Source organism: Capsella rubella, unplaced genomic scaffold, assembly GCF_000375325.1.
Source record: "Capsella rubella cultivar Monte Gargano unplaced genomic scaffold, Caprub1_0 scaffold_4, whole genome shotgun sequence".
NCBI classification, from domain to species: Eukaryota; Viridiplantae; Streptophyta; class Magnoliopsida; order Brassicales; family Brassicaceae; genus Capsella; species Capsella rubella.
In genome coordinates, this window is record NW_006238920.1 from 7,981,616 (window position 1) to 7,994,304 (window position 12,689).

Below are 12,689 nucleotides of genomic sequence, written 5' to 3' on the forward strand. Positions count from 1 at the left end.
ATTAATGATAATAGAAATACTTGGACTAGCTATCTAGCTATTTCTCGATTTATAGTTTAGTACCACAAAACGTTCAATATAGATTGTTGGAAAGTATGTAGATGAAGAACAATTTTTGAACTAGCTAGTCAAATATGAATTATTTATATTTGTATGGCTAACATTAGCAAAAAATAAAAATATGTTAGTGAAGAAATATATGAGTTAATATGATTCATTCATATTTATTTATATCTTTCTATAATGTATATGATATCTTTTTTGATTTCCGTAAATTTTATTTTTGTAGAATCTTTCTAAATATACGAGTTCATATTTCTCTTTAGCTATTATGAAAATACATAAAGATTTTTTTTTCTTTTCTTTGTAATATTTATAAAGATATTGGTTGTCAATGCTAAACTGTATAAGAGTTTTGAAAATTTACTAATTAATTTTACTTTTTTGATGTCTCATACTAATTATAATATGGACGTATAAATAAGAAGTACGTACGTACATGCATGAATGTGAGCAAACAGAAGTAGAAATAAAAGATCTTCCATTAGTTATGTTGAACAGTACATGGAAGTAAACAAAACCGCTAGAGAACAATAATAAAACTACAACTCAAAGGTAAGAAGCAGAGCCAAAAGAAAAAAAGAAGACAAAAGGTGTATCATGTATGAATCTATCAAAGTACTAAAAGAGTAATCAAAAGAAAAGGAAGAAAGTTGGATCCGATCCAAACAATTTTGGAGGTTGAAGCTGCGTTAAGTTGAGCTGGTGACGGTCCCATCTGATATTGTGGAGCACTATTAACCGGTGAATCAACCAACGGTGAAGAAGAGCTTGGTGATCGGACCGGTCCAGGAACGGGAGCAGCGACGGGTCCTAACGAAGCCGGTAAGACATGAATTTGAAGCTTTTGTCCCAAGTTACAGTGACCAGGAAATCCACATATGAAGTGTTGGAGTCCCGGTTTGGTTAGAGTGACGGTATCAGACCCGGTCTCGTATCTCGTTATCGGTTTAGAAAGTTCACATAGCTTGAAATCATTGTGAGTGACTTCAGTGACATCGTGGAAATCTTTGTTGTAGTTGAAGACCAAAGAGTCTCCAACTTGAAAAGTTCTTGAAGAAGCCCATGCTTCGTAATCAACTCCTATCATAGTCCATCCTTCCGAGTCTCCAACCTTGTGAACGGTTCCTCCAAGGACAACTCCAAAAAGAGCTACAAGAATCAACAAAGAAGTGAAAAACACATTGTTCTTTATCAAAGCCATGGTCGTGTTTTTTGGTTCTTAACTTTGGAATGAGAGAACAAGTTTGAGAGAGACTATTAATGAAAGTAACTAATGAATTTGTTTGGTGAGGATTTGAGAATGGAGGATACGTAAGAGTGTTTATATAGAGCTGAGGGGTCGGTTGAGAGATAATTTAATTCCTTATTCTTTTGGGATTTGAAGATTTGGATAATATATATTGATTGATACCATGACGGTCTTTCATTAGAATTTCCTTTTTCTTTTTCTATAACAATTTAGTTTTTAATAATAAGTTTTTACTGAGATAAATATTTTTAATTGTTTGTAATACAAAAATAAAAGCGTTGGTATTAACAAAAAGAGTTAAAAAAAAAATGAATGAGTAAAAACATAAATAACAAAGAAGAATTATGATGTATTTAACATATCTTTACCGATGTATTTTTGGATAAATTGTTCCAACTTTAGCATGCTTTATAGATAATTGTGTAATGATCTTGTGCTAAAACCACATGGGAAGAATAGTTATTCTTTATTTGCGTGAAACAAAGATAAATATAAGAAACTAAAATTGGAAAAAAACAAAAATCTACTTTGCTTTTACGTGAAGGATATAACAAATTAAAAAGTAGAAGATGGCTTATATATTTCTACTGGGAAAAATGTTAAGCACTACTATTTTTTTAAAGATCTTAAACCGAACAAACATATATTTCACATGTTCCTTGAGAATGATGTATACATGTTTGTTTCTCTTATATAATTAAATATCTATAGATGGTATACAGTGTTGATGACGCCGCTTATGTTAAATAAAGATTATGAGGCATCACCACGAACATCATATCCCAACGCACTACTTTCATGGATTTCATGGGGAGCCTAGAAAGAATGGGTGTGAGATTAGAGGAATCTACATTTTGGGATGTTGATAGATGCTCTCTGTAGAATTGGTGAGATAGATTGTTCGACTAAGTTAGTAAGTACTGATTGTGTTATTGTTGATCCAAGATTATACTCTCGGTTGTTGAGTTCTGTATGTAAGAACAAGGAATCATAATGTTTTGAAGTCATGGAGGTGTTTGTTAAGAGTTCAAGAGCTGATGAAGTTATTAGCAGGGTAGGTGATAAAGGCTTAATGAATAAAGTAGTTGAACATATAGCACAACTGGTGAAACACCCCCCTATGTATCAACTCTAAGACTTGTAAAACTGGTGTATTTGGTCTTACAGATGATTTGTTAGTTTGTTTGTGCAAGGCTATATTTTTTCTTTGCAATGGTCCATTACGTTTTCTTTGATAACTAATAGAATTATAATACTTTTACATTAGGTTTACTTATCTTAAACAATGTTAAAAATCGATTACTTGTTCATGGTGGTGATGATACTATATATCTCTTATATTCTTTAAAAAAAAAAATTATTGCATTAATGAATAAGTTACATATTACAAGGAAGCAAAACCCAACTAATTCGAGTAATGCAAGAAGAAAACCAAAAGGAATATGTTGTTTCACTGCTTAACAATAATAAAAGAAGACTAGAATGCTAAGATCATGGCCAACAAGCTGATGTAGCCAATCCAAGAAGCTGACTTCATGGCACCACCGTTTTGAAGAGGTGATGGAGTCATCTGATGATTATATTGTGGAGCGTTGGTTGGTGAAGGAGACGAGGAAGAGCTTGGTGATCGGACCGGTCCAGGAACCGGAGCAACGATGTGACCCAAAGAGGCTGGTACAACGTGGATTTGAAGTTTCTGTCCTAACATGCAGTGACCAGGGACTCCGCATATGAACTGTTGGAGTCCTGATTTGGTTAAATTGATTGAGTCAGATCCGGTATTATATTTCATAAGCGGTTTAGACGAATCACACATCTCGAAATCATTGTGAGTGACTTCGGTAACGTCATGAAAGTCTTTGTTGTAGTTGAAGACCAAAGAGTCTCCAACTTGAAAAGTTCTTGAACAAGCCCAAGCCTCGTAATCGACTCCTATCATAGTCCATCCTTCAGAGTCTCCAACCTTGTGAACGGTTCCTCCAAGGGCAACTCCAAAAAGAGCTACAAGAATCAACAAAGAAGTGAAAAACACATTGTTCTTTATCAAAGCCATGATCGGGTTTTTGGTTCTTTAACTTTGGAGTGGGAGACAAGTTTGAAGCAGAAGTAGCTAATGAGTTTGTTTGGTGAGAGTTGAGAGGGCTACGAGTTTCTATTATATATAGCTGAGTGGTCGGTTATAATAATCCTTCACCTTATGGGATTTGAAGATTTGGATAAGTTTCGTTTAGGTACTTTTTCCCATATTCGAGATTTGATATCATGACCGCCTCTAATTTGAATTTTCGTTTTTCCTACAATTTTGTTTTAATAACCATTTTTAAAAATTAAGATAAATATGTTAAAAAAATTAGAATTTAAAAAGCGTTGAAATTAATTAGAAGAATTATGATGTACTTGACATTTATAATCATAAAGTTTGTGATGGTAAGGATTTGTGTTTAGTCTTATCATAACTAGATTCGGACCCGCGCTACAGCGCGGGGGAAAATTACCGGGTTTTTAATCTTTTGTACGTTGCGGGATAATTTATTTGTGTTTGCTTTACTTTATTTTGATTATTAATTAAATTCTATCATTTTTAGATTGTATTTTTGTGTTGGTTTCGAATATGTTTAAAATTATTTAAATTGTATGATTTTAGTTGGATTGTTAATTTTAGAACAATATGTGACATATATACATGTATAAATATTATACTATGAATCATTTTTAAAGTTTGGGGATTGACCCGCGGTACACCGCATAATCATAAATACATGATTTTAACTTGGACCTTTCATGCAGTTTTGTAGAATTGCAAATATCTAGAATAAACAAATAAAGAGCCAATGATTTCTTATTTCTTATCGTGTTAAAATGTAAATCTGTGTTTATGTTACAATTTTCTGGTAGCAGAAACTTATTTATATAGATAATATTTTCTTAGAGTTAGGTTAGCGTTGAAAAAAAGATTAGCTTTATAATCAAGCCAGAAATTCGAAACTATTGCCAAATAAATATATTAAAGATGGTTGAAAATGAATTATCCCGTAATTGGTGTGAAGATCATAGTTAATATAGGAGAAAACTATACATCTAAATATTAATATAAGATATTTAAGGAACATTTTGTTTTGAAATATTATGGATAATTTGATAAATATTTTATATTTAATTTATATTTCTGATTTTTAGGTTAATTTGTTAAACCAATATACAAAATCATACATTAATGTATTTTCCTTAAACAAATTAAGATTAATGTACTTTCCAAAACCGATATTGATGGTTTAATTTGGTAGATTTCGAAATAATATATATGGAAACTGGTATTTAATATCTTTAAATTTTTGGTAAGATCCAATTGAAAAATTTCGGGTTAATTTTTTAAAAAAACCCGACCCAAGAAACTTTTGTACTTCTCTTTTACTATAGTAGGGATTTATAAAGCTATTTAGTTAGTGGTTACATATGTATATGTTAACCTAGTTTCCTCTCTTGTACATTTGTAGTTATCTTATATTATGCACATATATATATCATGATTGCCCAATTATCATGATATTTTGACCTAAACATTGGTTTATTAAAAAAAAATTCTGTATTTAGTGATTACTATATTTTTTTCATAGAGGATAAACAACTTCTATTCACTATCAACACATTTTTAATTTTATTTTTTCATTTTTTTCCAATTTCAAACATATAGGGGCTAATCATAATATAGGGTGAATGTCGTTAATAGATGATAAAAAGAAGGTTCATATTGTAAATTAAAATTTCCCTGAAAAAAATTGTTTTGCTTCTGATTCTCATTTCAACGCATCCCAAAAGATTTTTCATTTTTGTATGAAACAAATTAAAACCCAAACTTTTATCAAAACCAAACCAAACCCATAGGGTTTGTACTTGTTGCTGTTCTATTCTGTTCCTATCGACTACGGCGACGACGCGGCGGAGGAGAAGACCGACGCGGCGGCGGAGAAACCATATTCAAATCCTATAGCATTTCTATTGGAAACGAAACTCTCTCTCATTTCGTTGGAGTCATGGCCTCAATCTCGACTTGGTTTCGATACATGGCTCACAAGCTCGAGTATTCCCTCACGCTCAGTCTCAAGGTTTGGGTTTCTCTTCATCAGTTCTCCGATTTATTGTGATCTGGGAATTGGGTTTTGGGGAACGATTGAAATGCTTGTAGACTTAAGGGGAATTTGCCTTTCTTGTGTTCTGCATTCGAATCAATTGAATCAATCTCTTCTTCATAACTGAAGAGCTTTGTGATATATGATGAAAAAGTTTTAAACTTTGATGTTGAGAAATTACAAAGGAGCTTACTTTATGTTGATAGCTTTTGATTATATAACTAATTCATATAGATCGAACTCACAGTTGCCAATACTCACATCATTTCTTCTAAAGGAGACCACTTTACTCACAAAACAATACTTTTGATCTTGTATTATAAGTTTTCCAAGGCAGCTCTTATCACATTATCAGAACAAATTAATAGTTTTTGACCACCATGTCTCAAAACATCGCTCTTATTTGTTGATCTGTTGTTTTTTAAACAACTATGTTTGTGGAAAATGATGGATTTGTGATGTGAACTCAATTTTGACAGAGTCATAGGAGGGAAAAACTGAGTGACAGGGAACTCATTCAAATTGTCTTCAAGAATCTATTCTATGGAAAAATAAGCTTCTTACACTCGGATAAAGTACCAGAAATGTCACCAACCATGACCGCTAAGGAAAACACACTTCTTATCCGTAAGATACCAATTGCTAATACCAGGTATGTTGTTTCTTTTTTTCATTTAAGCGTTACATCTTTCATTGTTCAATACCTGATCTTTAGTGTTCCAATGCACGTTTCTGTTACACCAGAATCTTATTGTGGTTTATCTCATAACCTATATAGTATAGACACACTTAATATAACATAGACTTGCCTTGAATTGGTTGACACAGACAAGAGTTTATGCAATTTGTGTGCCCTTCATATGATTAGTGAAACCCATTTGAATTCAATGTTTAAGGTTTGTATTCATTGGAGATGCTGTCGTCTTAAAAGACCCAAAGGATTCAGATAAGTATCTTGTAAGAAGATTAGCAGCTGTAGAAGGATTTGAAATGGTATCAGGTAATGAAAAAGAGGAGCCTTTCGTTCTCGAAAAGGATCAGTGTTGGGTAATAGCTGAAAACCAGGATCTAAAAGCTAAGGTATATACATCACTGAAATGATCTTAAGCATAACCCAAACTATATAGTCAGATAGTGTCTCTCTGATGAGTGATGACTATAATGCTTGTCTATGTTTTAAACAGGAAGCATATGATAGTCGAACATTTGGTCCCGTTTCAACAGCAGACATTGTTGGAAGAGCTATATATTGTTTGAGGACAGCTGTCGATCACGGTCCCGTTAGAAACAGGTTAGAAAAAAAAACAGTCATTTTTGTCTCTTGATTAGCATTTTTATGAGCTCTCTTTTTTCTTACTCTTTAAACTCCTTTGATCAGTCACACTGCAATGGGACACGATTCTCCAATCCTTGCCGTAGAATTGGACGTGGAAGAGATGGCTAAAAACCACAAGGCATAAAAAGAGAAACACTTTCTTGCATGTGTTTGTTTTTTTTGTTGGATGTGTCAAAGCTAAATTGCGTTCTTTGATTGGAAATTTGAGAAAAGAATAAATCATGACAACAATGATGATAAATCCGATTTTATTTTTGAAAACCAGTGTTTGTTTGTAGCCTGAAATATATACAGTATTTGCAGCAATATACCGACACTGTTAACTTATGTTCCCTTTCCAACGAGGTGCTGTGTTTTTTTGGCTTGTCGGCCTCGCTTTGTAAAGACCATTTCATAATGTAATGCTGTTTTAGTTAATCTAATACGAGACTTAACGTCTATTACAAAAGAGTAAAAAGTATACCAAAACCGAACCAATCCAAAACTTTCCAATAAGAAGTGGGGAAAAAAAATAGTGGTTCAGCTGAGATCGAACCAGCGGGCCATAGTGGATCTGGGCGACGCCGAGCCGTAATCCGTCCACTGCTATAAGCGGGAAGTAGTCGCTGCTCTGTGAAACCAGCCTCACGCTTTACCCTCCGACTTTAGCACCCACCTGGGATGAACCTTCGATCAACCCAGAGGGATAACTCACAGCTTGGACTGGGCAGCTCAGAAACTTGCCGACACCAGATCCGACCCGTGGACCCGAACCAATGTTCCACCATCTTATTGTCCCCACTCGGGTCACAAGCTTTCGTTACTTAGCTCGACGGTACAATGTTCGTTTCTTCTGATATATAAAGAAGTACAAAATAAGTTGGGTGAACGATGTGGGACAAAACGTTCTCTTCTTGAACTAGTTTTGATTTTCTTGTCTTTTTACTTGGTCTAAAGCCTTATTTCAGGCCCATGATAATATAGAAAAGCCCGTTAATGTTTGAAACTCAAAGAGCGATGTTAGTTGTGTTACTTTTGTTCAATATCTAAGGAAACGTTGAAACTTTTGATTGATTACATTTGTGCCCCGTTTATTTAAAACTTGAAATGATATTGAGTTTACTGTCCTCATCTAGATTTGTCTTCTCTCCACTTATATAATAAGTATATAATCAACTTGATTAGCGGCAGTAATTTAAAATCATTATTGGACTTAATCATTTTAAGATAATAAAATCAACAAAAAAAAATCTAAAAAACCATAACTTTATAAGAAAAAGACAGGACTATCAAAAGATAGGGAAAGCAATGTGGTAGGGTTCCATTTTAAGATTTTGTTCTATCTTTAATCAACTTCTAGATTTTTACCAAATCTTTTGACAAAAAAATTTCACTCAATCAAGCAGAATGATTAACAGATGGAATGGTACTTATCTATTATTGAGCATGATATTTTTTTTATATTTGTCAAACCAATCACGTGAGATGAATTATTATAGAACCAAAATAACTACTACCAAATGTATTATTTTTACAACCCATGGGAGAAATTTGGCTCTTTGTTTCCATATTCTACAGACCCATTTACTTTAGCATTTGGTTCCTTAATCAACATTTAACTAAACATTGAGAGAGGATACTCCCCGATCCAATGATGTATCATGTTAAACTTATTTTCATGTCCTAACTACACTTCTCTCATGACTTATTATTTTTTAGGGTGACACGAAGAAACTTTTCCATTCACCAAGTTTGGAATGTAAGTAATTATTAAGTAGTGTCCATAAACAACTTTGAAAATGCTATAATGCCATCAAACCAAACTTTAGTGTCGAAAAAGCACTTATAAAGTTTAAGTTTGTAAAGATAGAAGACAGAAAAAATGTAAAATGTTATCATCTCTTCTCCTGCTCCACACCTAGAGCAAGGAGAGGATTAGAATCCTCGATTTCTTACGCGGAAATTTAATGGAATATGCAAGATATGAATGTGTTTGCGTAAATACAATCCTGTATCGTTAGCACGAGTAACAACAATAACATGTTATCTACTACGACAAGCAAGTATATAATTACTAACAAATAAAAATATAAATGTTATTATTTCACTATTTTTTTTTCTAGTTCATGTGAAGTAAAATGTTATGAAACATAATATATAATAAATGTTTTCATGTATCCAAGGAAATTGAAAACTAATATAAGGTGGCATTAAATTGGGTGCATGTTGTCTTTAGATACAAATAAAAAAAGGACACAAAGAGGTCGGTGTAAATTTGTTTGTGTGTTCTGAAATTTAAAGTTACTGTCCTCATTTAGTATGTGACATTGACTGATGTCAGGTCCCATCTCTAATTTTATCTTCTTATTTATTATCAACCTCTTGCCACTTTCAGTACATTCAAAAGTTTTTTTCTAAAATCATTCTCTCTTTTTTTCCGATTTTTGTTCTTAACCTTTATAGACCTCGAGGTGCGTTCGATAACCTAAAATATGTGTAACTTATTCGATTACTGATTGAGTGATTCCTTGTTATTATAGGTTTCATAGAAAACATATAGAGAGTTTTATGCAATTTTTAATATTGAAAACAATTATCGTTACACCCTAAAATAGTACAATTTACCCCCGGATCAAGTTTTGAAAAGAACAACGTGACAGAACGACATAATTGTCGTTGATGTCTGGAGTTAGTTTCCTGTTCATAAAGAGAGATGGCTATTAGCATGTATAAACAATTTTTTTTAAGCTCTCAAACACATGAAAATTGTGCATGTGCACGCAAAACATTGATGCCCTCAACGTATTGAGGATACTTAATTTAATAATAGTTTGATAACTCGTAAGGCAAATGTTGTACCAAGAGAGTACACTGGTTACTTAAAAATATTCGTCGATAGTAACAAAAGTAGTGTTACGAAGTCCGAGCCACTGCTAGTACCTAGCTAATTGCAATTTGTGTCGTGTTCAAAAGATAAACAGTTGAGGAAAGTAAAGTGTTTTAAGACTTACTATAGTGTGTTACGAATGATGTGTAGTTTATACATTTTTAGGGGTTTATGTAAACGAGGACTTATTTTGTAGTTTTAGTGCCAGAATATAATTGTGGAGCAACTCGACAATGTTAACCTAATAATGCTAATGGTAGAGTACTGTTCAATTGGTATATTACATATTTATGTTTTTATACGATGTTAAATTTAGTTCTCAAATCCCAGTTATTATTTAAAGTAAATTAATTTTATACGAAAATTTAGGTACTAGTTTTGGTTTTGGATCTAGAAAAATTAATGTCTCTATTTTTCTCTTTTGATATGTGAAATGTCACTATATAACTTTTATTATTAATCTAACATTATTGGTGACATACAAGAGAATGAAATATACATACAAAATATAACCATGACACTGCATGGAAATGAGAAAAACGAAAGATTCAGCAAGTTTCCATCAACTCTATTTGTTTTCTTCTTTAAAGGAGTAATACATTTTGTAACAATTAAAAGAAAAAAAACAAATGTTGATGATAATCATTGTCTAAACAAGTAAGTGTTAAAGAAAAAGGTGAATTAATTTACTGAAAGGGGGAGACGAGCGTCAATGTCTATGGTCTAGCTTTCTTCTTGGCTCTTTTTATATATATTTTTTACCATTTTCATGCAACATGCTCTAAATAATTTGTTTTTTTGTCGGACAAAATTAAATATTTATAGATAAAAAAAAAAAAAAAAAGATCTTTTGCACAATGGTCCGAAGGAAAGCCCTTTTCATATGTGTCCAAGGGAGAAGAATTGAGGGCTATTTTTGTAAAATAACAAGGAACTGTCAATCACTTCTACAGTATTGATAGAAATATATAATTAAAATATTGAAAATTATGTTTGAATAATATTTTTCCATCCTTTTCAAACTTTTTTTTTTTCTGGCTGCCTTTGTCCACACCTAAATACCCAACTCCATTTCTGCTTTTCTATAGCGACAGAAAATTATTTTTCCATTGAGAAAAGTAAATATGACGAGAGAAGAAGAGTAAGGAGACATCCAAGCTTACAAGTCTTTATCAAATCATGAAGCCAAATGTAAAAACTATACGTTCGTTTTATATTTTTCTAAAAGCTACAAACCATTTCTCTCTTTTTATAATTTTACCAAGTAATTAGAGTATTTAAGATTAATGTATATCCAGTAAAACGAATCCAAGAGTTCAATGATCCTTCTTCAGTTCTAGTTTAGTAGTAGTACTTGATAGAAAGAAAAATTAACAAACGTTAGTTTAGTATTGTCCCAATCAGACATGAATTACAAAATATTACGTTAAAAACACCAAACCGGGTACTTATCTATCAAATGGAGACAAAACAAAACAATGGATACAAAAGAGTAAAGATATGAAAACTATAGTCCACTTATCTCAAGTAGTATAAAAAATCAAAACAGGAGAAGAAAAAAAAAACCCGAAAAAGTTAATTTCTCTAATTATAATAACATTCTCAATATATACCAATTTAATACGCAAAATATATATATCTGCACAAAGTAAACCTTATATCTCCCAACCGCACAAACACAATTTGTGCTCCTCCATATCCACCAAGAAAGATCAAGAATCAAGAATCAAGAACTTATCATCAACATCGATCGATCCGTTTAAAGAAAAATGGATATGATTCCTCAATTGATGGAAGGCTCTTCAGCTTACGGAGGTGTCTCAAACCTTAGCATCATCACGAACAACTCCTCCTCCGTCACCGGAACCGTCGTAGGCGGAGCAACACAACCACCGTCTTCATCGCCGTCGGCTAACTCAAGCCGTTACGAGAACCAGAAGAGGAGAGACTGGAACACGTTCGGACAGTACTTAAGGAACCATCGGCCACCGCTTTCGCTATCCCGATGCAGTGGAGCTCACGTGCTCGAGTTCCTCCGTTACTTGGACCAATTCGGTAAGACAAAAGTCCACACGAACGTTTGTCACTTCTACGGCCATCCTAATCCTCCGGCACCGTGTCCTTGTCCTCTCCGACAAGCTTGGGGAAGTCTTGACGCACTCATCGGCCGTCTTAGAGCTGCCTTTGAAGAGAACGGAGGCAAGCCTGAGACGAACCCTTTTGGAGCTCGTGCCGTTAGGCTTTACCTAAGGGAGGTTAGAGATATGCAGAGCAAAGCAAGAGGTGTTAGCTATGAGAAGAAGAAGCGAAAGCGTCCTCTCCCTCCTTCGTCTGCTTCTTCTTCCTCCGCCGTAGCTAGCCACCAGCAATTCCAAATGCTACCGGGTACTAGTTCTACTACTCAATTAAAGTTTGAGAAGTAATTAAACTATAATATAAGAGAAGTGAGAGTATTTTATGTAATTTGAAATGTGAATTCGTCTCTTTCTTCTATGTTGATTTTAAAATTTTTTAGGTTATGTGGTCAGTTGTAGAAGAACTAGTAAGGGTTCTTTTGTTACTACTAGTGTATGTTGGGGGAAGGAAGGTAGGGTTTTCGATTTTTATTTTATATCTAATAAAAGAGAAATTCACATGTATTTATGTGTATATATATAAATGTATATGAGTATCTATGTATCATAACTATCATCATCATCATCGGTCTTCTTCCTTTTTTTTTTTTTCTAAAACAGAGAGGTCTTAGGTTTACTTTAAATCGATTTATGGAGTATGATGGTCCTAGAAGTCTAGAATAGTATTATTGATTTTCTTCTTTTGATGCAAAACAGTGGTCGTTTTCTAAAAGTGACAGTGAACTAACAGTGGTCTTATAGTAGTTGAAAGTGATTGCACTATCTATTTTATAAACACTATGAAGTTTTCTCCAATATCCAAATTTTCTCCCAGAGCTTTTACTGCTCACTAATGTTCACATGCATACGTGGCATACTTCAGTAAATATGCTGTCGTGTTTTTGTTTCATCTCTCTAAACTCATTTTGTTGTT

The 12,689-nt window shown here is 33.2% G+C and overlaps 4 protein-coding genes across 4 annotated transcripts; 2 read left to right on the top strand and 2 right to left on the bottom strand.

The window, feature by feature from the left end:
- Nucleotides 1–673: 673 nt before the first annotated feature.
- LOC17889404 (mavicyanin) lies at nucleotides 674–1,264 on the bottom strand. Its single transcript, XM_006296122.1, has one exon. It carries the CDS (start codon nucleotides 1,262–1,264, stop codon nucleotides 674–676), a length of 591 nt encoding a protein of 196 aa, XP_006296184.1.
- Nucleotides 1,265–2,789: 1,525 nt separating this feature from the next.
- Nucleotides 2,790–3,365, bottom strand: LOC17888969 (mavicyanin). The gene has a single exon (XM_006295861.1). The coding sequence runs from the start codon at nucleotides 3,363–3,365 to the stop codon at nucleotides 2,790–2,792; it is 576 nt and encodes a 191-aa protein (XP_006295923.1).
- A 1,811-nt stretch (nucleotides 3,366–5,176) lies between these two features.
- LOC17888224 lies at nucleotides 5,177–7,102 on the top strand. The gene is made up of 5 exons (XM_006294942.2): nucleotides 5,177–5,415; nucleotides 5,919–6,091; nucleotides 6,336–6,519; nucleotides 6,624–6,730; nucleotides 6,818–7,102. The coding sequence occupies exons 1-5, from the start codon at nucleotides 5,344–5,346 to the stop codon at nucleotides 6,897–6,899; spliced, it is 618 nt and encodes a 205-aa protein (XP_006295004.1). The 5' UTR covers nucleotides 5,177–5,343; the 3' UTR covers nucleotides 6,900–7,102.
- Nucleotides 7,103–11,284: 4,182 nt separating this feature from the next.
- LOC17888365 (protein LIGHT-DEPENDENT SHORT HYPOCOTYLS 3) lies at nucleotides 11,285–12,270 on the top strand. Its single transcript, XM_006293458.2, has one exon. The coding sequence runs from the start codon at nucleotides 11,411–11,413 to the stop codon at nucleotides 12,062–12,064; it is 654 nt and encodes a 217-aa protein (XP_006293520.1). The 5' UTR covers nucleotides 11,285–11,410; the 3' UTR covers nucleotides 12,065–12,270.
- The last annotated feature ends 419 nt before the right edge of the window (nucleotides 12,271–12,689 follow it).